The sequence below is a fragment of the Trachurus trachurus genome, assembly GCF_905171665.1.
Source record: "Trachurus trachurus genome assembly, chromosome: 17".
NCBI classification, from domain to species: Eukaryota; Metazoa; Chordata; class Actinopteri; order Carangiformes; family Carangidae; genus Trachurus; species Trachurus trachurus.
Genome location: NC_139900.1, coordinates 3732009 through 3759815, shown reverse-complemented (window position 1 = coordinate 3759815; position 27807 = coordinate 3732009). Strand labels below are relative to the sequence as shown.

General features: G+C 42.0%; 1 protein-coding gene across 3 annotated transcripts; it reads left to right on the top strand.

Annotated features, from left to right (window-relative positions):
* slc39a6 (solute carrier family 39 member 6) lies at positions 1-25072 on the top strand. 3 transcript variants are annotated; one of them, XM_083991995.1, is made up of 12 exons: positions 1-99; positions 8043-8269; positions 9940-10459; positions 11577-11715; positions 13412-13504; positions 13613-13782; positions 14841-15029; positions 16365-16449; positions 17320-17718; positions 19201-19281; positions 20285-20475; positions 23733-25072. In XM_083991995.1, the coding sequence occupies exons 2-12, from the start codon at positions 8043-8045 to the stop codon at positions 23883-23885; spliced, it is 2247 nt and encodes a 748-aa protein (XP_083848121.1). In that variant the 5' UTR covers positions 1-99; the 3' UTR covers positions 23886-25072. The 3 variants fall into 3 exon arrangements, with proteins under 3 accessions (XP_083848121.1, XP_083848120.1, XP_083848122.1); XM_083991994.1 differs by lacking the exon at positions 1-99 and adding an exon at positions 325-477; XM_083991996.1 differs by lacking the exons at positions 1-99; positions 8043-8269 and adding an exon at positions 372-477.
* The last annotated feature ends 2735 nt before the right edge of the window (positions 25073-27807 follow it).

Here is a 27807-nt window from a genome sequence, read left to right as displayed (position 1 = left end):
TGCAAACGGCCGCGCGCCACACATCAACCCGAGGAGGAGGAGGAGGAGGAGAGGGAATCAAACACAGCACTTCAGTCGCAGTAAGAAAGTCGAGTCGTGGTAAGTTAACCACGGGGTTTGATCCCCCCCCCCGCCCGGTGTCCGCCGGTACTGTGGGGATGAAGCGTGTCTGCTCCGCTCCGCTCTGCTCCACACGGCTCTTCAGCTTCCAGTTCCCAGTTTCCGGGTTGAACATCTTTTGTGCACACGGCACCGAGCACCGCGGCTAGTGCAGAGCGCACAACCTCAACGTGTTTCTGTTTATTTATCTCCGGTGAGTGTGCGAGCGGAGCGGGGCAGGGCAGAAGCGAACCACGGGAGCAGCAGTTTTCTTTTTCTTTTCTTTTTTTATGGTTTTATGGCTCCTGGTCTTTGGCCGGAGGAGGATGAGGAGGAAGCCGCCAGGGCCTGGGCCGACACAGCATCCTTACGAGAAATGTACGTTATCCACCGTCTCTCTGTCTGATGTATCCGAGCAACCGCGGCGAGCAGGCGAGCTAACGCAGCTAGCTTAGTTAAGCTAACCGGCCGTTACAAATAAAAGTGTCGCGGCGAAGGAGCTCATGTTGAACTGTCGCCATTTTCAAAGAATTTATTACACCGAAAATGACACCGTAAATCTTCACTCATGACTGACTCAAGCGGAAGCGAACACTATGAACTACGACGGTGACGGTGACGACATCGCCGAACAACCGCAGCGAGCACGCGAGCTAACGTTAACCGACCTTTACAAAATAAAAGTGACACTATGAAGGAGCTCACCCTGAACATCCGCTATTAAAATAAATAAATGAATAATTTACCGAGTGTTAAACACACTCGGTAAATACACATACACTACATACATACATACGCTCAGACTCAAGCGAACACTATACGTTACGGCGGCGGCGGCGACATCGCGGAATGCCGCGTCGCTCACATTGGGATTACATTGGTTCGCGCCGCTAGGTATCCCGGCATGCTTAGCGGAGCGAAGCTACCGCCTTCGCTCCAATGTAGTCCCAATGAGAGCGACGCGGCATTCGCTGATTTCGTCTCGTTTCAGACGAGCCGAACCCCCTCAGAGAAAACACATAATTAAACGTCACTGTTCACATCCCATAATAACCCAACTGATGTGTTAGTAGTGGCCTTTAAAAAAAAAAAAAAAATTAGTCTCGAGCTCCAACAAAAGAAAGAAAGCAGCTGTTAAGTCGTGTTTTATCCGTCTAAAGTAAAAAACAATAGAGCGGATTACAACCATAAGCTGTTTATAACGACTACATGCTGTTTTAGTGTTGGGCAAGCTACTTGGAAAATGTAGTGTGAGCTAATAAACTACAAGATACTCTACATGAAATGAAGCTTCACTAACTAGCCTACATCAAACCAACTTAATTCCCCAAGTCATTGCTCTAGTGATCAATAAAACTTAATTATATATATTTTTTTTATGTGAATATGTACGGCCATGATTCACAAACTTAACTCTGAGTAGTAGGCTTCACCTCTCTCTCTCTCTGTCACCTGCCGCCGGCCGCCGCGTGCTGCAGCCGCCGGGCATCAGCAGGAGGACACGTACATGACGTCATATGGGAGCGGTGCGTTTATGGTCTAGAAAATGCCTGGGGAAATGTAGCTTCTATCAAAGGCATTCAATATAGCTACGGAAAGATAGACCAGAGCGGCTTTTTTTATGCAAATGAGAATGACTGATGCAACCTGGGTAATTTAGGGGCAGCACCCGGCTTTTTTACATTGCACTCAGTGGCTTTTTGTGTTTTGATGGAGCGTAGACTAACTAACAATCAATTTGAATGTTTTATTTTGTGTTTCTTTTGTAGCACTATGTCTCATAATTATTTTTGACACCCTCTTTGAAACCCACAGTCCACGCTATCTTGAAAAATTACAATTAATTAATCTACTGGTATGCTCATTTAGCCTCCCACAATGATCAATGACCCCACAAAGTGGCCAGAAATGTCTGACCCAGACATCTACACGTATTTGGTCGAATCACCGGGAGGTTTTGGCTAAGTGTTGTCTGTAAATAGCCTGTTAATAGCCAACTTTTTGTTAGTTAGTTTGTTAAGCAATTTAGGCTGAACTTTTCAATGGAGGGATGCCAGGCGCTGCCCCTAAATTACCCAGAATGCCCCAGTCACTATCATTTGCATAAAAATGCCGCTCTGGTCTATAGCTACGGAAAGATACTCCATGAGAGGCTGCTCCAATTATAGAAATGGTTACACTTCCTGTCTCTCTAAAAGGGGCGTGGCCAACCGTCACCCCACCTCGTCTGTGAACGTGTGTGTGGATTTATACAATAGATAGATAGATAGATAGATAGATAGATAGATCAGGGTATCCGCGGGGTCTTGAAAAGTATTAAAAGGTAATAAATCAATTTGGGGAAAATTAAGACCCTTAAAAAGTATTAAGTCTTTTCACAACTTTATAAAGTCTTACATTTTGACGTTTTATTTGTCAGAATTAGCTGTCCAAGAGTTTGAGTCCTAAAAAACATTGTAAAAGTGTGTGACTTTATTCATTTAAAAACAAAAACAAAGATGAACTGGTACATGAAAAAGAAAAGAAGATTGTTTTTTTTGTTTTTTGAGAGTGGAGAAATGTTTTTATTTTTTTATTTTTTATAAACTTTGCCTTATCCCAGCCTATTTTGAATTCTGTAGCATCATAGTGGTCTATAGTCTTTATCACAAACTAAAACTGTTATGTTATAAGTGTCACTGATATAAATGGTTACAGCTTGAAGCGGCGGTGAGGTATTGAAAAATATTGAGAAGGTCTTGAAAAAGTCTTAAAGGGTATTAGAATTAACTTCAAGATTCCTGTATATACCCTGTAGATAGATAGATAGATAGATAGATAGATAGATAGATAGATAGATAGATAGAACTTTATTCATCCCGAAGGAAATTATTCGCCCAGGCCGCTCCAGAGGAAAATAACTTAGTTAAAGAAAATAAATAGGATACAAAGAGGAAAATATATCCCGCAATGTCTAGACAATGCATATACACGACAAAGGAGCAACCTAGATATAAGTTAAAAGTTAAAATACAGTGCAACATTAATATAATTTAAAGAAGTGATGTAATACAAAAGTCCAACAAAGTTATACAATCTGTAGGTAGATGAAAGTGAGATGTTGTTTATATTTTCTCATGATAACATTAAATATTTACACTACTAATAGTCATATTTAGCATGACAAAAATAATTTAAATCATTTTCACGGGAGTTCGCGGCCGTTTGTTTGACGTTGCCTAGGAGATCTGTGCCAAATCTGGCGAGAGTGCGTCGTAGAGACAGAGACAGGTCGTGAACAAAGTGGATTTTCTCCTGGTGTGTCCGTCTGAAAATTACCATTTTGGTGTCAAACTGTTCAGAAGAGATGTGGCTTGTGAAAAATGAGTCCAAAATTTACTTCAGTGACTGTGGGGAGAAAGACTCGACTATAATCTGTGTTCACGTTAAATTGTCCCATTGGAGTCAATACACTCCAGGCTGCCTCTGGTCTCCCTATGTCCAATGGGACAATTTAACGTGAACACCGATTATGGTCGATTATTTTCTCTATGCGCACACAGCTATTGATTTCACCAAGCCACGTTTTAATTGGAAGGGCGGGCGTCAGATTTCCACTTTATTGCTACACATTTCTTAGCAATTGTCAGAAGGATTTTTGTAAGTTTCTTGGCATAATCTGTTTTTAAGATAGGAATTAGTAAAGTTCCCTAGTAGACACATTTCGGAAAATTTAACCCCATGGATATTAAGAGTGTAGTCATCTATATCTATGAGTAAAATAGCTTAAAGGGATAGTAGCATTTTTTAAAAGTGGGGTTTTATGATCTACAAATAGCCCCTAAGTACTTTAATTGCAGTAGAAGACTCTCTGCACTCCTCCCGTTAGCAACGCCAGCCCATAATAGCCCTGCCCAGAGATTTACAACATACAGTGTTGTGAACAGACCCAAAGAAACGGCCTATTTTCATGGCCTAAAAGAGGTTTTACCTGAAAAAAAATACACAGTTCCATTGTTCGCTATAATATAATTTTTTCCAGCCCCTCAAAGTGCAGGAAAAACACAGTTTTTATTTGGACCTAATCAACTCGCGTATCCCTCCGCCCAGGGTTAGCGCCCGCCGATCAGCAGTTGGTTAGCTCCAAATAAAAACTGTGTTTTTCCTGCACTTTGAAGGGCTGGAAAAAAATATATTATAGTGAACAATGGAACTGTGTATTTTTTTTTTCAGGTAAAACCTCTTTTAGGCCGTGAAAATAGGCCGTTTCTTTGGGTCTGTTCACAACAATGTATGTTGTAAATCTCTGGGCAGGGCTATTATGGGCTGGCGTTGCTAACGGGAGGAGTGCAGAGAGTCTTCTACTGCAATTAAAGTACTTAGGGGCTATTTGTAGATCATACAACCCCACTTTAAAAAAAATGCTACTATCCCTTTAACTACTGAAAAGCTATTTCATGTAGAAACGCTACTGAGAAATGTAGTTAAGTTACTAACGCCGCTACTGCCCAACACCTGGTTTTAATCCACATCCGGAATTAGCTGTAAATCTGTCAGTCTGTCTGTCTGCAGCCCCTCAACCATTCAACACAATCCACTAACACATGTTGTGTAACGGTGTTTTCCACTGTGTGTGAACATCTGGCTGACATCACTGTGATGATAACGACATGTCACACATGTGGTCACTGTGACTCCAGCTGATTCACCTCCTCTTCCTCTTTCTCCTCACTGAAGTTCAACTCCCACACTACGTTTAGTTTTGACGCAGCAGATGATGAGCAAGTGGAAGAAAAACCCTGTAAATAAACTGAATTAAGCTGAATAACACAACAAAAGATGCAATGTGTAATCTCAGCTGTTTATTGTAATTAATAAGACAATCCTCCTATAAGTGGTAAAATTATTAATTAATTTAATCACAATGTAATTAAAGGGCCAATATTTGAAAGACAGAAGCTGCTGTGTTAAAACTACATAGTTAAGATATACTAGTATAGTATATAAATGTAGTATAGTCGACAAACATCACATCATCAAATTTTTATGAAGCAAAATGAGCATTCACACCATTTTATGCTGCCCTGATTACTATTAGGCCTAATTATAAAACTTGTATTTCTAATGGAGTTTATTCTTCCTTTTTTCCTCACATTGTTTAAAATGTGATGTTTTTTTAAACAGTCAAAACACAACAGATCATGACTCATATCTATTCAGTCCATTCATGGTTTACATACATTTCATAATTACATACATAACACCATAAATGGAAAGGAGCAGGATGAAGAAAAGCTTATGACACCTGCCTCTTTCTGTAGTTATAATTTAGATACCAAGCATTGACACTATTTCACACAATGGAGAATTAAAGATGAGGAAACATAAAATATGTTAACAATTGGAGGAGATAAACTTCTCAAGTCAAGTTTGTTTGTTTTGTGTCTTTGCATGTGTTTTTATATTGTTGAGTTGAGCCTTCGTGGCCACCGTAGAAACACGTAGAAACCCGCTCTGCTCTTAGTCAGCGTCTGTTTCACTTCCCTCCTCTGAAGAAACGAGGAGTCGTTGAATCAGCTGATCCGTCCATAAACCACAGAGGAAAACAGAACCTTGAACGTCGGCTGCTTTTATTGTTTTATTATTTTATTATTTTATTTTATTTTATTTAACAGCTGCCATATTTAATTAACAGCTGCCAGGCGGCGCGGAAGCTGTGAGGGAGAGATAATCCTGTCAGTCTCGATCCGTTTCTGCTCCACATGAATTACGAGAGCAGATTAAGATAATCCACAGGAATTCATAAAAAGCACGAGGGTGTGAGAGGCAGCGGCCGAGTCCGACCACGACTCGCTGCTGAGTCACGGACCTGGCTGTGAAACCACCAGAGCGAGAGCGTTGTTGCGTAACTACTGTGTCACAAGGGCTGCGTTCCAAAAGCGGATCGAGTCGCCTTCGCTCACTTTGCCATTTTGGGGAATCCCCGCCGCCGCCGCCGCCATCATAAGGGCCGTTCCCATTTCTCTGAACAGCTGAAGTGAACTTGACTTGTGAGATCGACTCCTTGAGGGCTGAGCGGCCGAGTCAGCATCGATGTGTCACCCACAATGCATTGCAGTGGTGCACGAAAAATACATCCACGCGGTGGCGACAAAGACGGTTTATAAACCAAGACCTTCCATGACGAGTCAGCTTCCTGTATGATGAGGCAAGGAAGCTGGCAGCCTGGAGTGTATTGATTCCAATGGGAAAATTGAACGTGAACACAGATTATGGTCGAGTCTTTCTCCCCACAGTCACTGAAGTACATTTTGGACTCATTTTTCACAAGCCACATCTCTTCTGAACAGTTTGACACCAAAATGGCAACTTTCAGACGGACACATCAGGAGAAAATCCACTTTGTTCCAGACCTGTCTCTGTCTCTACGACACACTCTCTTTTTTAGTCAATGTACATTCAAATTAGGGCCAATGGCATTCATTTTTTGCAAATATTGGAGAGAAAAGTTGAAAAAATGTAAAAAAAAAAAAAAAAAAAAAGTAAAAAAATTTCTAGAAAAAAGTGGTGAAATTTCTCAAAAAAGGTCAAATTTCTCAAAAAAAAAAGTTTAAAAAAAATTCTAGAAGAAACGTGTAAAATTTCTCAAAGTAAAAAAAAAAGAAATAAATTCTAGAAAAAGTGGTAACATTTCAAAAAAAAAAAAAGTAAAGTTAAAAAAATAATAATTAAAAAAGAATAAATTTCTAGTAAAAAGTGGTAAAATTTCAAGAAAAAGTTGGGGACCCCCTTGAACCCTCTCAAGGACCCCTTGGGGTCCCCGGACCCCACTTTGACAACCACTGTCCTAGGCAACGTCAAACAAACGGCCGCGAACTCCCGTGAAAATTATTTAACTAATTTTCGTCATGCTAAATATGACTGTTAGTAGTGTAAATATTTAATGTTATCATAAGAAAATATAAATATCTCACTTTCATCTACCTACAAATTGTATAAATCCACACACACGTTCACAGACGAGGTGGTGACGGTTGGCCACGCCCATTTAGAGAGACAGGAAGTGAAACCATTTCTATCATTGGAGCCTCTCATGGGGGATCTTTCCATTTATTGAATATCTTTGGTAAATATAATAGTCCTGGGACGATACGCTTTTCTACCGATTCGATTCTTCTACGGTTTTTTTGGATGCCGATTTGATTTCAATTGCGATTCTATATCGATACTGAGAATGCGATGTTTTTGTCCGCATTTTTGTGTGAACAGTTGAATGATTATGATTGTCTACAGACATGGTCTACAAACCATATTTCCCCCCAAAAATACACAGTTTTCTAAGATTTATGAAGCAGCAATATATGTTTACTCTCTTTTCAAAAGCCTGGACTGCAAAAGTGAAAGAGTATAGAATAAACAGGCTTCTGAGATATAGATATAGATATAGATATATAGGTAAACTGCTACATTTTAACAATTATTTGCACACAAATACTGTAGTAGCCTATAAATTAACATACTCCATTATAAAGTTCCCCAGGGGAAGTGTTTGAAATATTCAAGTCATTAATTGTCATCTGTAGCCTACCAAATGTTTACGTTTATTTTAATCTGTTTTTTAAATTACAAATGACACTCTAGCATTTAAACTCCTACCAATTCAGTGTTACGTTTGTTAAATGGACCAGTAAATGTGCATTTTTACCTTTTACTTTGGCGCACATCTGCTGATACAGATTCAGACTTTATCTTTTTTTGGAAAGTGACGGTATTTAGGGATGGCGTTTAATGAAAACAAGTAATTGTGACATCCCTAATATTGATATTATGGAGTATTGAATTTTCACCGTAAAGCGAGTGAGCGAGGGAAACTCAATCTGCTTTTGAAACGCAGCCAAGGTTCCTCAAACACACCGTGATGCGTTCAAAGACCTTTTTTTGTTTCTGTTTGGTTTCCTCCACAGATGATGAAGAAGGAGGAGAAGAGGAGGAGTGGAGCCTTCCTGGCCGCCGTCACCTTCCTCCTCGCTGTGGGTTTGTCCGGCGCCGACTTCTCAGTCAGTCCGGACTGTAGCACGTCCAACGCCGCCGCCGCTGCTGCCGGCGGCCCGGTGCGTTTACTGTCGGCCGTGGTGGACGCTCAGCAGGCGGCGCAGAGCCAGAGAGGCCACCTGGAGGCGCTGTTCAACAGGTGAGCGCCACCATGTCACAGCAGGTTCTGCTCAGTCCGTTATAGACCGAATCTCCTTGTTGTTTACATTCTACTTCCGGGTAGAAAACCAGCACATAATTTGAATGAGATCAATAGTAACAAACGAGTTTAGCTATATATATCATATTTTTCACGCCCTATCACTGTTTAGACAAATCTGAAATGATTGAAGAAACATCACTATTTCTGTGTGTGTGTTTTGTGTTGCTATGTATTTATTCAGTTTGAGGGAATCACAGTGTCTAGAAAGCATCAGTGGCTCAGCTGACAGGGACAGCTAACGGTAGCTAAGCTAACGGTAGCTAAGCTAACGGCGGTAGCTAAGCTAACACCAGGACGTCAGCTGTTAAAACCCTCCCGTTGTGGGACACGACATGAAACTACTCCAGTTAGCTCAGTCATGTTGGAACTCAGATATCCGCTGGAGAAAATATTTGTTCATGGAGCGTTTATTGAGTCACTGCGTTATTAAAGTTAAACAGGTAGCTAACCGTTAGCCCGGCTAATCTATGATAACCATGACTAATTACAAAAATGTGCACACGTAAATAGTAATGTTTGTCCAATCATTGGTTTTATAGACTTTACAAACATCAGATTAGTCTAAACGGTGATATAGTGACATGAAAAATTAGATAAATATAGTGAAACTCTCGTCCGTCACTATTGTTCTCATGCTGGTTTTCTACCCGGAAGTAGTTGTAAACAACAAGGAGATTCGTCCTATAAGACGTCAAAGTCCATTTTAATGTCACATGACTTATTTTTTCTTTTTAAAGGGATAGTTCACCCTAGAATGATATTTCGCTCATTATCTACTCACCCTCATGTTGACTAAGGGCTGGAAGAATTGTCAGAGTCCACCGTCCCTTCTCTGAGTTACAGGGGGTCTCGGCGTAGCAGTGCATTTCAATGCAACGGTTGCAAAGGGACACCAGAGCTCTTCGTAAAAAAACACACACAAAAAAACATCCAAATACCTCCATGATGCTCGTATGTAATGTCCGTCTTGTGCTGAAGCCCCAAATTGCGTAATTGTCCCGAAAAAAATTAAATAAGTCTATATTTTAGGCTTGTTTGTAGCGGAAGCTTCTCTTCCCGGTTCGTCCATTTGGTGTAATAAAAAAAAAGCAGCTTGCTTCGTTTGTGGCTCGCTCACTCGCCTCGGCTCAAGTTACAATGCAGCGACTTCACTGAGCGACGTCACCGCTGCCGGTGGCGCAAAATGAAAGTACCGGTCCCATCTAAGCGCAGTATAGTACCTTTTTAAATGCCTCAGTACCCCGGTACCAATTTAGTACCGAACAACCCTAGTACTGACGAGCTACGTGTTCCTTTTTAATCTCCTCTCCTTCGGCCTCACGCTCTCACACCGGTCTGTGAAATGTTGTGACGGTTTCATTCTGGATGCACCGTAGTCTCTGTTTCAGCATTTTCCTCCCACTGCAATATGTTTTAATAGGCCAAGTTTCTGAAAAGCAGTGTTGGGAACTTGGATCAAGATCCCTCTATCTTCAAAATATGATTAGATGTGGGCTACATAGATTAAATGATTTTCTCTCTCCATATATACAAAAACAACCTATCTGGGATTTCATCGACTGACGTTGTTGTTGTTGTTGTTGTTGTTGTTGTTGTTGTTCCCGTAGGTACGGAGAGAACGGCTCCATCTCTCTGGCCGGGTTGCGGCGCCTCCTGCAGAGCGTCGGACTGGAGCGCATCAGGAAAGTGACGGTGCAGCACCACGAGCAGCCGGGGCATCACCACGACGACCACCATCATCACCATCACCATCATCACCACGACAACAGCAGCAACAGCAGCAGCAGCAGCAACAGCAACAACAGCAACAGCAGCAGCAGCAACAGCAGCAGCAGCAACAACAGCAACAGCTCCCAGCTCCAGAAACAGGTTCAGGCCGAAGCGCCGCAGCCGGGGAAGTTTCCCCAGACCGGAGAGAGCAGCGGTCAGGACGCCGCCGCCATGGTAACAGGGGGGAAGAAGAGGACGGAGGACAAGGAGAACCGCCACAACCTGTTCGACAAGAAGACCACGGCGGCGGCTCAGGTGGTGACGACGCCTGTGTACAGCGCTCAGCTGCTGGTGAAGGAGCCGACGGCTGCAGCCGCTGTCGGCCACGACCACGACAACAGCAGCCTGAACGTGGAGGTACGACATTAACTTCTGACGACACAGCTCTCCTCTCGGGGTCGGCGATGTGGCAGAGTAAAGTGTGTAGCTCCAGTGATGTTGCTAGGTAGCTACGCGTCCTGCATCTCTGACACATTAAAATCTGAAAGGACGCAGTAAACTCACTATCCATGCGGGGACGCACCTCATTTTCACATGAAAAATGATACATTGTTAACAACAACTCGTGTTTAAAATCATGGGAACTAGTTGGGTTGTCACCAGGACCAACACTTAGGCCTACTGTAGGTACCAAGTAGCGCGAGTACCGAAAAAATACTTTCCTTTTTGCACAACGTTTCTCGCTGGATGAGTTTCAGGCTACTAGAGCACAAGTATTTAACGAGTCAAAAAGCCGCCGACACTGATCACTGCATGAGGAGTTTTAATGCAGCCTGAACGCAGCTCAAACCGACCCGGAGCCTCAGCACAGCGACCAAGCTTTGATAAACACACCGGATCTGCACCGTTTTACAGTATCCTGCCTGCCGTATTTTAGCCGGTTGCTACCAGAGCTTAATTGAAGAAAAAAAAAATCGATAATTTGCATCCCTAGGCCCTAGTTTTTAAAAAAAAATTGTGGTATCGAGAATGGTGGAAATTTACTGAAATTCTGGTATCATGACAACCCTATTGGGGACCCATTGAATTTCCCAGGGACCCACCCAAATCACCACCTGTGGGTCCCAGGGACTCACTACATTGAAAACCTATCAACATCACTGGTTCTCATCTATTTAAGGACCCCCAACACAAATTAGATCACGGACGCCCAGAGGACAAAATTTTGAAGCAAATACCAGAAATGCTTAATAATAAATATATAATGTTACTTTGTATGTACGTTCAAATTAGGAACATTTTTTGGAAATATTGTGGAGATATTTCTGGAAAAAAATGGTAAAAAAAATTCTATCCATCCATCCATTGCAGAATAGTCAAAAGCCAATAGTTAAAATCAATGTAAGAAATTGCGATAAAATCATGATTTTATATTTTTGCTGTATATCCAATCAATCAATCAATCAATCATAGTTTCACATTTTGCTGCTGCGGTGCGTTCAAGTGTCCTCCTCTCTGTGTGTGTTGCCTTCAGTGTCTGAACGCCTCCAGCATCCTCTCCTATCATGGGATGTCTCAGGAAATGGGCGTATCCCTTGGAGACTTCAGCCTCCTCTGCCCCGCGCTCCTGCACCAGATCGACGCCGGGGCGTGCATCGCCCACGGAGACGGAGGTAGGACGGAGGCGTGATCACTGTTTCTATCACAGATGAAATGATTATTGATTATTAGAGAAGTTTTTAGTTTAGTTTAATAAGATTATTTGTATCAGGGACAATGTACAAAATAACATTAGTCTCGAGATGAGAAGAGATGCCTTGTAGCGGATTTAGCTTACTAGCTACTTTCCATCCGTCGTCCCTGGGCAGGTGAGTAAAAACAATAGAAAGGTAAGAATGATCAATTTACATAGCGTTCTAAACATCCATACACATATGCATATACACCCTCTCACACATCACAAACACTCAGGACATAGTCCTATTTCATATCAGAAAGAAACATACAGTTATTAAAATACTTCACACTTTGCCAAGGTTAAAAATAATTTAGGCTCATGATTAATGCTGACATGACTGATTTCTTACGATCCATTGTTTGACTTCCCGGGAGAAAACATTGAAGTCTGTACAAAGTTTCAGATTAGTTGGAAGATTGTTCCATGATTCGACAGATTTAAAAGAAAAGGCAGATTGAGCAAAGGCAGAGCTACGCTTAGGGATATTACAATCACAATCTTTTTCAGTTTGCTTTTTTTATTAATTCATTTTTATTTTTATTTCAGTTTACTAAATTATTTTTCCACTGCTACTTTTAGTTTTAGTGAACTATAATAACCCTGCACCACCGTTTATCCTCTTATTTACATGTTTTCTATGGCTAAAGGTGTTTTCTGAGGTCGAGTTTGTCAATTCAGTTTTCATTTTGTCAACTAAAACTGTATTCCGTGACTAATTTGTAACGAGAACGTAAATTTAAGAAGTACTGACAACAAAAACTAAAACAAAATCTCTGTTCATTATGAACTGACGAGTAAAAACGTGACGAAGCGGCTGACGCTTGCCGGTCGGGAGTTTTCACTACCGAGACAACATCCTTTTGCAAAATCTATTACAGTATAGACCTTTTCAGAGAGTATAAACAAAGACAGGTGTGGCTCATTAGAAAACGCTCTGGTACACTAAATGGAATGGAGCCTTAATTAGTATCCTTGGTAACACCTGTATTTGTTTATACTCTCTGAAAAGGTCTATAACAAAACTATTAAATTACATCAAAAGACTAAAATGAGACTAAAGTAAAGCTGATTTCCACAGACTAAAACAAAACAAAACTAAAAGACTAAAATGAAATTAAAAATTCTTGTCAGAATGAAAAGTTGTATAATCTGTGTCGAGGAATGAAACATGGCCGCTGCTCTGACAGATTATAAAAGAATCTGGCTCGACTGGCTTTTTTCCCCCACAATGCATCACTGTCGATCGATCTGAGCGAAACCTGCTGAGATGACGCGGGTGTTTATCAGCAGTGAAGTAAACACACAACACACACACACACACACACACACACACACACACACAGGGAACGGGAGGAAACAGGTTTTTCCAGAGCCGACCCTGAATGCACCATGACTCACCTGCAGCGGGGAGGAGCGAGGAGATGAACCGGTTTCCTGGATTAGACTTCTGCCCTGAGGACGATGATGATGATGATGATAATGATGATGATGACGGCGTGGTGTGTTCAGGGACAGTCGGTCATTCTGGTTCTACCTGTTTGAGCCACCGCTGCTCAGGTGTGATGGGTGTGATTTTTGCTTCATTGAATCTTGTTGTTTTTTTTGTTTTTTTTTGTTGTTGTTATTTCTAGACCATAAACATCATAAACACGCCCACGGCAACCACAACCACTCGGGCCACGACCACGGCAACCACACGGGTGGAGAAAAGTACATCGCAACAGGTGAAAAATCGGAGAGGAGGAGACTTGTTTTAGTCCACGTTGTAGCGCCTGAAGGAGACGTTAACCTGTGTGTGTGTGTGTGTGTGTGTGTGTGTGTGTGTGCTGCAGCCTGGGTGGGCGGCTTCATCTCCATCACCATCATCAGCCTGCTCTCGCTCGCCGGCGTCGTCCTCATCCCGCTCATGAACAGAGTTTTCTTCAAGTTCCTGCTCAGCTTCCTGGTGGCGCTGGCGGTCGGAACGCTGAGCGGCGACGCCTTCCTCCACCTCATCCCACACGTGAGTCCACGCCGCACGCTACACGCTACACGTCACACGTCACACGCTACACTCCTTTTTTTGAGAAATTTTACCACTTTTTTCAAAAATTTTATATCTTTTTTTGAGAAATGTCACCACTTTTTCTAGAATTTTTTTTTTTAACTTTTTAAGCGAGAAATTTTACCACTTTTTTCAAGATTTTATTTTGTAATTTTTATTTTCAGCATTATTTTGAACCTTTTTTTTTTCTTTTTTTTAATCTTACCAATTATTTCTAGAATTTTTTAAGAACTTTTACCACTTTATTCTAAAATTTTATGTTTTTTTTTCTTTTTTGAGAAATTTTACCACTTTTTTTCTAAAATTTAAATCTTTTTTTTTCTTTATTGAGTAATTTTACCACTTTCTAGAGTTTTTTTTTTACTTTTTTTGCGAGACATTTTACCACTTTTTTCAAGATTTTTTTTTAATTTTGCAATTTTTATTTTCAACATTATTTTGAAACTTTTTTTTCCTTTTTTTTTAATCTTACCAATTTTTTCTAGAATTTTTTTAATAACTTTTTTTTGAGACATTTTTATCACTTTTCTTTTTTTTAAGAAATCTTACCAATTTTTTCAATCTTCTTTTTTTTTAACTTTTTTTTGGAGGGGAGAATTTTTAACAACATTTTTTTTAGAAATGTTTAAATGTTTTTGGAGAAATTGTGCCATTTTTTCCCCAGAAATTTCTCTACAATATTTCCAAAAATTCACACCATTGCCCCTAACTTGAACGTACATTGACTAAAAAAGGAACGCTCTTCAGTTTCAGAACAAATATTTTTGTATTTCTGGTTTTTGCTTCCAAATTTTTTCCAATGAGGGTCCGTGGCCTAATTTGTGTCGATTTAGGGTCCTTGATGTGAAAAAGTTTGAGAACCTTTATGCCAAATATCTAATGTAAAACATGTTCATTTATTTATTCTGTTAGTTAATTAGTTAGTTAGTTTTGTCCAGTCAATGACCTCACCGGACAGATTCATGTTAGTTTTTCATGTTAGTTGTTTTATTTCTGTGGTTTTGTTCCTGCTTCAGTCTCAGAGCCATCACCACCACCACGGGGATTCTGGGATGGATCTGGACGGTCACCACGGCCACGGGGAGCATGACGAGAACCTGGACGGCGTGTGGAAAGGTCTGACGGCGCTGAGCGGAGTCTACTTCATGTTCCTGATCGAACACTTCCTGACGCTGGGGAAGATGTACAAGGACAAGAAGCAGAAGGTCAGAGGTCAAATAGACAACAACAACAACAACAACAACAACAACAACATTAACGAACAGTGAACAAGACTAGATTAGAATTAGAAAAAGAAGATTTAACTTCTAAAACTATTAGTAAAAATAACTTCTGCATCTCACTGAAACAGTTAAAGACATAAGAATTGCAATAACTTATTTTACACAGCACAAAATGGAGTTACAGTGTTTTTCATACAAAAAAGCAGAATGAAGAAGTTTATAAAAATAAAACAAACTAAAGAGGAGAGATGAGACACAATGAGGATAAAAGTTCCGGAGTAAAAATCCGATTTTTACATGAATGAATGAACTGAATTTTATTGTTTTGTCCCATAAGACGCAGAGAAAACTCACACAAACCAGGAGAGAAGAGTTCGTAATCGACATCAAAAGTTGTTCAAAGTTGTCCAATATTAGCACTAATAAACACATTGATTCATTTCAATGTGTTTATTAGTGCTAATATCAACAGAGCAGCAAAATATTTCAGGATTCTGTCTGTAGATTCAGTTTCCGCTTCATCCAACTCACACATTTAAACACATTTTCTGTTATCCTCAGGAATATCTCAGCTGTGCAACCAAAGATCTTTGACGTGACATAATAGATCAGGGCCAAATTTGTATTTAATCTGCATATACGACGTCCTTGATTTTAGTTTTGATAGAACATTTTCAAACTACTCATCTATTTTTCTTCAAATTTCGCTAAAAGTGTACAACACAACAATTTGCCCCGTATGAATTCTTTCTTATTTATTCTCCTCTGACGTTTAGTTTAGTCGGTTCCACAGTCGAATCATTTCACATCTTAGTGAAAGACGGAGTCGACAGGTTTTAAAACAACAACAACGTTAACGAACAGTGAGCAAGATGAGAATATGAGAAATCATTCATTACTAACTCAACTTATTTGACACAGCACAAAATGGAGTTACAGTGTTTTTCATACAAAAAGCAGAATGAAGAAGTTTGTAAAAATAAAACAAACTAAAGAGGAGAGATGAGACACAATGAGGATAAAATCATCAAGTTCCAGAGTAAAAAATCAAATTTTTACATAAATGAATTGAATGAATTTTCTTGTTTTGACTGATAAGACACAGAAAAAACTCACACAAACCAGGAGAGAAGAGTTTGTAGTTTATTTTTAATGTTAGCATTACAACACAACAGTTTTCCCCGTATGATTTCTTTCTTATTTATTCTCCTCTGACGTGTAGTTTAGTCGGTTCCACAGTCGAATCATTTCACATCTCAGTGAAAGACGACAGTCGACAGATTTTTAAAACGAGGCGTTTGTGTGTCGTCCCGTCAGATCCAGAAGAAGTGGGACCAGAACGACAAGTCAGACCCAGAGAAGCAGCCGGCGCTGAGCGAGACGGACCGCAAGCCGCTGGAGGGTAAGAACAGGAAAGGGGGGGGGAGGGGGAGGAGGAGGGATGGAGGGGGAGAGGGGGAGGAAGAGGAGAGGAGTGGAGGAGAAGAAGAAGAAGAGAGAGGAGGAAGAGGAGAGGAGGAGGGAGAGGAGGAAAGGAAGAGTGAAAAAAGAGTAGAGGAGGAAGAGGAGAGAGGAGGAAGAAGAGAGGAGGAAGGGGAGAGGAGAGAGGGGGAGGAAGAAGAAGAGAGGAGGAGGAAGGAGAGAGGGGATAGGAGAGAGGAGGAAGAGGAGAGAGGAAGAGTAGAGGAGGAAGAAGAGAGGGAATAGGAGAGAGGAAGAAGAGGAGAGAGGGGGAGGGAGAGGGGGAGGAGAGAGGAGGAGGAAGAGGAGAGGAGGAAAAAGAGAGGAGGAGAAGGAGAAGAGAGAGGAGGAAGAAGAGAGGGGATAGGAGAGAGGGGGAGGAAGAGGAGATGGGAGGGAAGAGGAGAGGAGAAAGGAGGAGGAAGAAGAGAGGGGAGGAGGAGATAATGAGGAAGAGGAGAGGAGAGAGGGGGAGGAAGAAGAGAGGAGGAAGAGGAGAGAATGACGAAGAGGAGAGAGATGAGGAGAGGAGGAAAAAGAGAGGAGGAAGAGGAGAAGAGAGGGGATAGGAGAGAGGAGGAAGAGGAGAGAGGGGGAGGAAGAGGAGATGGGAGGGAAGAGGAGAGGAGAAAGGGGGAGGAGGAAGAAGAGAGGGCATAGGAGAGAGGAGGAAGAGGAAAGAGGGGGAGGAAGAGGAGAGAGGAGGAGGAAGAGGGAAGAGGAGGAGCAGGAGAAGAGAGAGGGGGATGAAGGGAAGGAGGGAGGAGGAAGATGAGAGTATTGAGTATTGATCCGTCCTCTTCCTCCGTAGACGTGGAGACGAACGGCGCCGGTGCGTTCGGGGACCGCTCCGGCCGGCGCCACGGCGACGGCAACGACGTGTCGGAGGAGGAGCAGGTGATGCTGACGCCGCAGGTTTCCGTGGTGACGCCGCAGCAGGGCTACGGCGCCGACGGCTACACGGCCGAGGACTGCGAGAACAAATGCCACTCGCACTTCCACGACACGGTGGGGCAGGCGGGCAGCGAGCACCACCATCACCACGACTACCACCACATCCTGCACCACCACCACTCCCAGAACCACCACCCACACAGCCACGCGCACTCCTACTCAGAGCAGCACTTCCAGCACGCCGGCGTCGCCACGCTCGCCTGGATGGTCATCATGGGGGACGGGCTGCACAACTTCAGCGACGGACTCGCCATCGGTGAGGGGGGGGGGGGGGAGGAGGAGGGGGAGAGGGGAGGAAAAAGAAGGAGGAGAGAGAGGAGAGGAGAGGGGAGGAGAGAGGAAAAAGGAGGAGGGGAGGAGAGAGGGGGATGAGGAGAGGAAAAAGAAGGAGGAGAGGAGAGAAAGGGGGAGAGGGGGAGGAGGAGAAAAAGGGAAGGGGGAGATGAGAGGAAAAAGAAGGAGGAGAGGGAGGTGAGAGGAAAAGGAAGGAGGAGAGGAATGAGGGGGGGAGAAGGGAGGAGGAAAGAGGGGGGGAGAGGAGAGAGGAAAAAGGGGGAGGAGGATGTGAGAGGAGAGGAGAGGAAAAAGAAGGAGGAGAAGAGAGGAAAAAGAAGGAGGAGAGGAGAGAAAGGGAGGAAAGGGGAAGGAGAGGAGAGAGGAAAAAGGAGGGGAGGAGGAGGAAGGAGAGGGAGAGAGGAGGAGGAAGAGGAGAGAAAAAAGAAGGAGGAGAGGGAGGAGGTGGAGAGGAGGAAAGAGGGGAGGAGGTAAGATGAGAGGAAAAAGAAGGAGAGAGAGGAGAGGAAAAAGTGGGAGGGGAGGAGAAGAGGAAGGAGGAGAGAGGGGGATGAGGAGAGGAAAAAGAAGAAGGAGAGAAAGGGGGAGAGGGGGAGGAGGAGAAAAAGGGAGGGGGAGAGGAGGAGAGGAAAGAGGAGAGGAGAGGGGAAGGAGAGGGGAGGAGGTGAGAGGAGAGGGAAAAGGAGGGGAGGAAGGAAAGGGGAAGGAGAGAGGGGAGAGGGGAGTAGAAGGAGAGGAAGAAGGAGAGGGGAGGGAGAGGTGAGAGGAGAGTAAATGATTGGACGAGAGGAGAGAGGAAAAAGGGGGAGGAGAGGAAGAGGGAGGGTGAGAGGAGAGGAGAGGGGGGGCAGGATAGGAAAGAGGGGAGGAGAGGAAGAAGAGGGGGGGAAAGGAGGAGGAGGAGAAGGAGAAGAAAGAGGGGGGAAAAGAGAGAGAGTGGAGGAAAGGAAAGAGTAAAAACAACAGAAGAGGGCAGGGGGAAGGAGGAGAGAGGAGATGAGAGGAAAAAGGAGGAGAGGAAGGGAGGAAAGGGGAAGGAGAGGGGGAAAAGGGGGAGAGGAGGAGGTGAGAGGAAAAAGAAGAAGGACACAAGAGGGCAGAGGGGGAGGAGGAGAGAGGAGACGAGAGGAGAGAAGGGGAAAGGAAAGAGAGGAGGAGGAGGGGAGGAAAAGAGAGGAGGAGAGGTAAGGGGTGGGGAGAAGAAGAAAGAGGGGGGATAAGAGAGAGGAGGAGAGGGGAGGAAAGGAAAGAGGATGAACAACAGAAGAGGGCAGAGGGGGAGGAGGAGAGAAGAGACGAGAGGAAAGATGGGAGGAGAGGGGAAGAAGGAGAGAAGTGAAAGAGAGAAGAGAGGAAAGGAGGAGTGTGTACTGATCAGATCAGACCTGCCAGGAGGAGAATTTCAAAATAAAAGCGTTGTTATAACAGTGTTGTTGTGTTGCAGGTGCTGCCTTCACGGAGGGTCTGTCCAGCGGCCTCTCCACCTCCGTGGCCGTTTTCTGCCACGAGCTGCCGCACGAGCTGGGTGAGTTCTGACCTCTGACCTCTGACCTCCGCTGGTCCTGCTGCATGTTGGTTAGGAGGAAGTCCTGGAAAACCTGGAAAACGGTTGACCAAGTGACCAGTCCTGGAAAATGAAAATTTGCTCATTACACCACAGCTAACAACCAATCAGATCGCTGGATTTCACCTTCCACAGACTGCACATCTTTAAATAAATCCTCCTTCTCTCCTCCTCCTCATTCTCTCTCCTCCTCCCCCTCTTCTCTCTTCATTCTTTCTCTCCTCCTCCTCTCTCTCCTCCTCCTCCTCATTCTCTTTCTCTCTCTCTCTCTCCTCCTCATTCTCTCACCTCCTCCTCCTTCTCTCTCCTCCCCCTTCCTCCTCCTTCTCTCTCTTTCTCTCTCCTCCTTCCCCTCTTCTCTCCTCCTTCTCTCTCTCCTCCTCCTCTTCCTCATTCTCTCTCCTCTCCCTCCTCCTACTCCACTTCTCTCTCTCCTCCTCCTCCTCATTCTCTCCTCCTCATTCTCTCTCCTCTCTCCTCCTCCTCATTCTCTTTCCTCCTCCCCAACTTCTCTCTCCTCCTTCTCCTCTCTCCCCCTCCCCCTGTTCTCTCTCCTCCTCCCCCCTTCCTCATTCTCTCTCCTCCTCTCTCTCCTCCTCTCCCTCTTCTCTCTCCTCTTCCTTTTGTCCTTCTCCTCCTCCTCCTCCTCCTCCTATTCCTCCATCTCTCTCTCTCCTCATTCTCTCTCCTCCTCCTTATCTCTCTCAATTTCAATTTCAATAGCTTTATTGGCATGACAAGACAGTGCTTATTCAATTCAAATTCAATTAAAAAAAACTTTATTGTCTGTCACAGGGACAGAAAATTGTCATCAGTTTGGGCTCAGTTAAACATGAACATACAGACACCAACATAAAAACTCACATTAAAAGATCTCACATAAAAACCATAAAAATCCTAAAATTCCTGTTGCCAAAGTATATAACAATAAAATAATATTAATAAGCCCCGCCCCGTCTCCTAGGCGACTTTGCGGTGCTGCTGAAGGCCGGCATGACGGTGCGCCAGGCGATCCTCTACAACGTGCTGTCGGCCATGATGGCCTACCTGGGCATGGTGACGGGCATCCTGATCGGCCACTACGCCGACAACATCTCCACGTGGATCTTCGCCCTCACGGCCGGGCTCTTCATGTACGTGGCCCTGGTGGACATGGTGAGTCTCACACACACACACACACACACACACACACACACACACACACACACACACACACACACACACACACACACAGAGAGAGAGAACAAGGCATTCTGGGTAGTGAAGACAGTCAAACACAGAGGAGCAGGGGTCTCATTTATAAAACTGTGCGTGGGATCGTTACTAAAAGGGTACGTACGCCCAAAAGCCAAGTTTTGCGCCAAAAAATATTCAGATAAAAAAATCCCTGCGTACGCACACTTCAAAGACAGATAGATAGATAGATAGATAGATAGATAGATAGATAGATAGATAGATAGATAGATAGATAGATAGATAGATAGATAGATAGATAGATAGATAGATAGATAGATAGATATACTTTATTGATCCCAATCTGGGAAATTACAGTGCAGCAGCAGCATTACACAGACACACAGTGACGATAACAACATATAGCATAAGAATATAAAGAATAAGAACATAAACTATACATAATAAAATAGTAAAATATAAAGAACAAACGTTACATAATAAAATAGCAAATAAAATAAAATGTGATGTACAAAATTATATACAAAAACAAATTGGCAGCGTTGATTTTAGTGCAAGAAGAAAATGTGCAATGTGTGTAACTGTGTAGAAAAATAAGGTGCGTGTTACAGTAATTAGACTGATCGATAAAACTTTGAATCATCGGCAGAATCAGTTACATTCTGAGGAATGATCAAACATGACACTTCTCTTGATAACAAGAAAACAGAATGTAACAATTGTGCGAACGATTACTGGATTTTTTTTCCCCAGGCTGAGATTTAATTGACTCTCGATCATATGTTCACACAGTATCATAGGAACATATAGTTATTTACACCATGTATTTATCCCATGCAGCCGCGCCTCCTCTCCTCCTCCTGCGCTCCGGGAGTGGACAATATGACGGAGAGATGGTGGTGATTAAATATAGAGAAGGAATTTTGATTTTGAATTTAAGAAGAACATAGTCGTTCTTCTCACTCTACATTTCCTGAGTCTGACTTCAGTTCACCACCACACCATCTGTGTCGCCCATTCCCCTTTTGCTTAGAGCTGCTCACATTCTCCCGTCAAGTTTGGTTTTTTTATAGATCACGACCTTGGCGTGGAAAGTCACGTACGCCACTTTCAGCCCCGTTTTGTGCGTATGCAACGGTTATAAATGAGACCCCAGGTCAGTGAGAGCACGGCACAGCTCCGTCAGCTGCAGCTGCTGTCGACTCCACAGGTGTTTGAACCTGAGAGCGGCCGCCGTCAGCACCAGGTGGCCTCTTCACTCACACACACACAGACTGCCGAGGGCCTGTCCTGCTGCTGCTGTGTGACGTCGCCCTCTGGTGGTCGCTCTGCTGTGCTGCTCCTACAGTTCAACCAGAAACACAAAGTCACTGTGTTCTTTATTTTAACGAGGATAGATGGAAGGAGGGAGCAACATTGCATGGTTTTTATTTACAAAGCCTCACTTGAACATGAACTTGAACTTGAAAGGTTTATTCACACATACACACAGACACATACAACACATATTTTGTGTGAATCAGGTCTCCCATTGAAGCTACCAAAAGCTTATTGCGGGAGCCTGGATACATACAGTATAACACAAAACAATACAGCATATACAAGACTACAATACACATGAAACATTAACAGTATGAATACACACACACACACACATACAACAATAAAGCACGTACAAAACTTACAATACATGAAACATTAACAGACATTAGACAACGTGGACCCCAAGCGTACCAACAGAAGCTTTTCATAACATGTAGATAAAAAAGCAGATGATAATTCAATTTACATTAAATTTATTATGGTTCAGATGTTGCAGCTTATATATATATATATAAACTAAGTAATTTAATTTTTAGCTTTTTCTTGAAAATTTTACCAGTTTATCTTACCATCTTAATCTCACTTGCACACTCGTTCACAGGACACAGTGGTTTTACACACACCATCAGATCAGAATTTGGGAAGACTGTGGAATAACGTACAGAACTGTCTGAAACTTATTTATCTTGATCTATCTTGATATCTTCTTATTTAATTTATTTAACCTTTATTTAACATAATTAAAATACAGATACAATGCAGAATAACAACACAATTAAAATACAGAAACAATGCAGAATAACAACACAATTAAAATAGAAAAACAATGTGGAAGGTCTCTGATGGGTGGGGGGAGTGAATTCGAGAGGGTGGGGGCGGCGACGGAGAAGACTCTGTCCCCCCCAAGTTGGGTGCTTGGTCCGAGTAGGTCCACATAAAATACACACTTAAAAAACAACAACAAAACAAACATAAAAAACAGTTAAAACAGTTTGTCAAATCACATCATTACAGTATAATAATAATAAACCAGCTGCGTTCGGTGAGAGAACATGTGCATGCAGTTGTCAAATAGTCCTTGATCCTATAGCTTTAAAGTCTTTCATACGTGGGAGATAATCCAATTTAAGATGAGTCTGTAGTTTATAGCAGGACGAGGGTGCGAATGCTTTGAAGCCACTTTCCCCAAAGACAGTCGAGGAACAGCGTATATTATCAATCTATGGAGGCTGAGACTACAGCTTCTGGTGTTGACTTTAGGAGCCAAGAGAGAACATAAATAAGGAGGCAAGTCACACAGGACGGCCTCATAAAGCAAACAATACCAGAGGTTAAATAGTGAGTCTCCACACCAGATAGTTGGACCAGTCCCAGCCTGGTCAGATGCTACATGAACTGATGAAGCCTCTTGGATGAGAGGTGAAACGTCTTCCTAGACAAATAACTAAGTCCAGTTGCTTTCGATTTAACCTCCTTTGAAATACTATGACCTGGACAAATGAGAATATGCACAGGCTTAATACCAGTGTTCCCATCTACGATTGTGCAGAGAAGGCCGGCCAACTCTCTCATAAAGACTGCAGTTATTAATGCTGCATGATACACATGATACTATCGAGTGTTCTGCAGTCCGTATGTGGTTGTATTGTGTGTATTTGTGTTGTTTTGTAATCAGGGTGTCATTGAAAAAGAGAGCTCGCTCTCAATTGACCTTCCCTGAATAAAGGTGAAATAAAATGAAAATGAATGAAACAGTCGAGTCGATTTGATTCAGAGATAATCTTTCTTTTTTGTTTTTTTGGAAAGTGATTTATTAATGGTGTTGTTCTGCTTGCTTGCGCTCCTATAATCCGCTGCCCCCCCCACCACCCCTCCCACCCCGTCCATCCGTCCAGGTTCCCGAGATGCTGCACAACAACGCCGGCGACCACGGCTTCAGCCACTGCGGCTTCTTCCTGCTGCAGAACGCCGGCATCCTGCTCGGCTTCGGCATCATGCTGCTCATCGCCATCTTCGAGCACAAGATCCAGCTGGACCTGGGATACTGAAGGGTCCGGTCCGGTCCGGTCTGGTCCGATCCGGTCCGATCCGGTTCTGAGCTTCCTGTTCATTCCAGTGTCTGTAGTGTTTCTGTTAGAGTCAGTCTGCTTGATTTTAGTTTTGTGTTTAAACATCATGTAGACGTAGAAGAAGAGAAGAAGTGATGTACTGTAGCTAAAACTGCCACGCCCCCTCCCCCACTTTTTTATTGTTGTTATTATTATTATTATTATTTTATTAATATTATTTTATTATGTTTTCTACTTTTTTTTACTCAGCTGACACGTTGAAGTGTTTGTGCTGCAGGATCAGTGTTATCGACTCAGTGCCACGACACAGACAGAGAGGATTAGCGTGAGGATGCAAACAAGTACCTCCAAAGTAAAAGGGTCTGTGGTGTAAATATTTCAAAATAAAGCTTAACACTATGATTGAAATCAGTGTTTAAACTGCAGCTCGTTCCTCCAGAGATCAAATGTTGTTTTGACGAATCATTTGACGACATTGATCTCTGACTTTTCCATCACTTTGGTTTGTTAAAACTCGTCTCACTCCAGAATCAAATCCAAAGAAAGAAAGAAAGAAATAAAAAAATAAAAAGCTGAAGCTGAAACCAGGAAACTTTGACTATTGTGCTTTAAAAACAATAATGAGTAGGTGTTTTATTATTGTTCATTGTTTTGTTTTCTGTTGACGAGCTCGAGGCTCTGGCGGCGTTTATCAGAGCTCATCTCACAAGCAGCTGATTGGTGGCTGTTACCACCCTGGACCAATCACAGGCCTCGGACGTTCCTTGTCACAAACATGACATTACACATGTTAAGTGTCTTTTATTTTGACAAGTTGGCAGGAAGTCCGTCCAGTAAAACGAGCCTGATGAAGGAGGAAGTTTCAGATTTCACTTTTTGTGTTTGTTCACGTTTCTGTTGGCGATGACGAGGCCTCAGGACACGCCCACAACGAGCCGTCGCCGCCGGGCCGAAGTTTAGCACCTTGTCGTAGATTTGGACTTTTCCTGCTTTCAAAATAAAACTTGAAACCAACCGGCGACAGGACAGTAGCGTCAGTAACTCCTTGACCTTTGACCTTTCAGTGAAACGTGTGTCGGTGTGTTTTATTGTGTTGTTGAAGATGTGGCAGCTCAACACTGACGGATGTTTGTTCCAGTGTTCGACACCGTTCATCACCACAGACTGTAAATGTCCAACATGTTTGTTGAGTTTAGTTTGTTTTAGCGGCTGCTCTGATGTTTAGGTCAAAAAACAATTATGAACCTCACTGTGTATATGACATGTACAATATGATACTATATGTTTATATTTCTGTACATCGCTGTACCAGTTTCTGTTTCATTGGTTTCAGTTGTCGACTGTAGTTTCACTCACTGTGACGTGAAGACGCCAAAAATAAAGAAAATCAAATCCAGAAAACACTGTTTCACTTTACATTTTCATCTCCTTCACTGCTCCATTTATTTCTATTATTTATTGGTTTATTTGACAGGGACATTGCAACACTAATGAACAGTAAAAGAAACTGTGAGTGAGCCAGAGTTAGCCAGTCTACTCTTAAGGAGTCGTTACTGTTTGACGCTGCAGAGCTGTCAGGACGTTTTAATTAATCTGCTCAAACAAAATACAAGATGTTTTTATTCACATCTGCAAAATATTTAAATAGTAAAACCTTAAACCCCCAAAACATCTGAAACAAAAACAAGTTGGCAGTGGATATGTGACCACTTATAAATATTTACTGAATCCCATCAGTTAAAAAGTTGATGAAAGCTGAAGAAAAACAGGCAAATTAAAACCTGTATGTGAATCTATTGTTAAATAAAAAAACCTCTCTGCACTGATGTAGATTCCAGCTGTGTGAACATCAGCCTGTAGGATCGACTCAGATCTAACACTGGTGAGGACGTGGATGAAAACTGACTCATGAAGAAAAGAAAAACACTGAAAGCAGAGATCAATAATGAAACTACAGGATTCAGGATCAGATTCAGGTTGCTTTATTTCTGTTTAATCTGTAATGTATTTATTTGATTTTTTTTGCAGTTGAGAAAGCATGATACACATTTTGCAAACAACAAAGACAATAGAGAAACATCAAATCAAGATTATACTAAAATCTAAACCACTTCAAACCAAGATTAAAGAAAGAGAGAAAACATTAAACTTTGCTTTTCCATCATCTGTACAGTGTTACTATGAAAAATCTGTGTTTCATTCTTTGTTCTCCACAGTTGTACAGTTGTTTTTTAACTTAATGATAGTTTCATAATCACAAACACCGTCCTGTCAGTTTTTTGATTTGAATTGAATACTGATTATACAGTTAATTTGAAAATAATTTGAAAAATAATGAAACTGAGAACAAATCAAAGGTGCACTCCTGGCATATTTTTTAACACTGTTATTACAAACAAGCTTGTCATTAATTAACATCAGCCTGTAGGATCGACTCACATCTATCACTGGTGAGGACGTGGATGAAAAACACTGAAAGCAGAGATCAATAATGAAATTGAATAATTAAACCACAGGATTCAGGATCAGATTCAGTTTTTATTTCTGCTTAGTGTGCAATGTATTTAATTTGATTGTATTTGCAGTTGAGAAAGCATGATACAAACTTTGCAAACAACATAATAGAGAAACATCGAATCAGGATTATACTAATCTCTAACCCAACTTTGTTTTTACATAATCTGTACAATGTTATATGAAAAAGATGTTTTTCATTCTTTGTTCTGCACAGTTGTGCTATAATTTTTTAAAACTTGATCATAATTTCATAATCACAAACACCTTCCTGTCACTTATTTGATTTGAATTGAATATTGATTATACTGTTAATTAGAAAATAATTTGAAAAGTAATGAAACTGAGAACAAATCAAAGGTGCACTCCTGGCATATTTTTTTTTAAACTGTTATTACAAACAAGCTTCATTACCATTAAGTAAAGTATGATACAACATTTGCAAACAACAAAGAAAGTAGAGAAAGATCAAATCAAGATTATACTGATCTCTAAACCACTTCAAACTAACAAAAAAAAAGAGCAAATATTAAATGTTGCTTTTATATCATCTGTACAGCGTTACTATGATTTACTCCTGTGAGTCATGGCTTCTTGTGAAAAGCTGTTTTTCATTCTTTGTCCTGCTCTGTTGCACTTCAAACTATTTATTAACTAAATAATAATGTTATAATCACTATCACCTTCCTGACAGTTATTTGATTTAAACTGAATATTGATTATCTGAATACGACAGCATCTGTGTTAATTTAACTAAAACTGTATTAGTAATTAACTGATTATACAGCTACTTGGAAATTAATAAGAAAAGCAATAGTAACAACAACAAATATCATCATCCAACAAAGTGGCATTTTGCCATCATGCTATAGTTGATTAATCTTATCTGGGTTAGAATTAATTTAACTGTCACTTCTGTTACGATCAGTCTTGGTCTTTTCGTGGCTTCTGGTTTGAACGAGTTCTGGATCTGAATTACAACTGTGTTCAGTCTCTGTCTGGTTGGTCTGCATCAGTTTTGGTCTTGTTTGGTATCAGAGTCCTTGTCCTGGTTTTCACTGATGTCAGTGTTGGTGTCAGTTTTGTCTTTGTTGTCATTTAACTTATTTTTCTTCGTTTGGCCTCGATTTGATCACTGAGGTCAGTAGGTGAACTCTAGAGCAGCTTCTCTCCTCTCTCTACTTTAGCTATAATCTCAGCTTTTTCTCTCATGTCCATCAGGGACTGAACTCGTCTCTTCCAGCCTGGTTTGGCCTCAGATTTCTCTCCCTCAATGAGCATGTCGATTAACTCTGGAGTGGAGAGAGGATCTGGCCTCAGTGCTATCTCTTTAAGTCTGTTTAGACACTGGCCTGGTCTTTTCATCAACTTCACCACCTCAGCCTGC

What these genes read in the sequence shown, in the direction of transcription:
- slc39a6 (XM_083991995.1), top strand. Translation starts at nt 8,043, where the DNA reads ATGATGAAGAAGGAGGAGAAGAGGAGGAGTGGAGCCTTCCTGGCCGCC. An exon ending in CTGGAGGCGCTGTTCAACAG is followed by an intron (nt 8,270 to 9,939) that starts GTGAGCGCCACC and finishes TTGTTCCCGTAG; the next exon opens with GTACGGAGAGAACGGCTCCA. An exon ending in CAGCGACGGACTCGCCATCG is followed by an intron (nt 17,719 to 19,200) that starts GTGAGGGGGGGG and finishes GTTGTGTTGCAG; the next exon opens with GTGCTGCCTTCACGGAGGGT.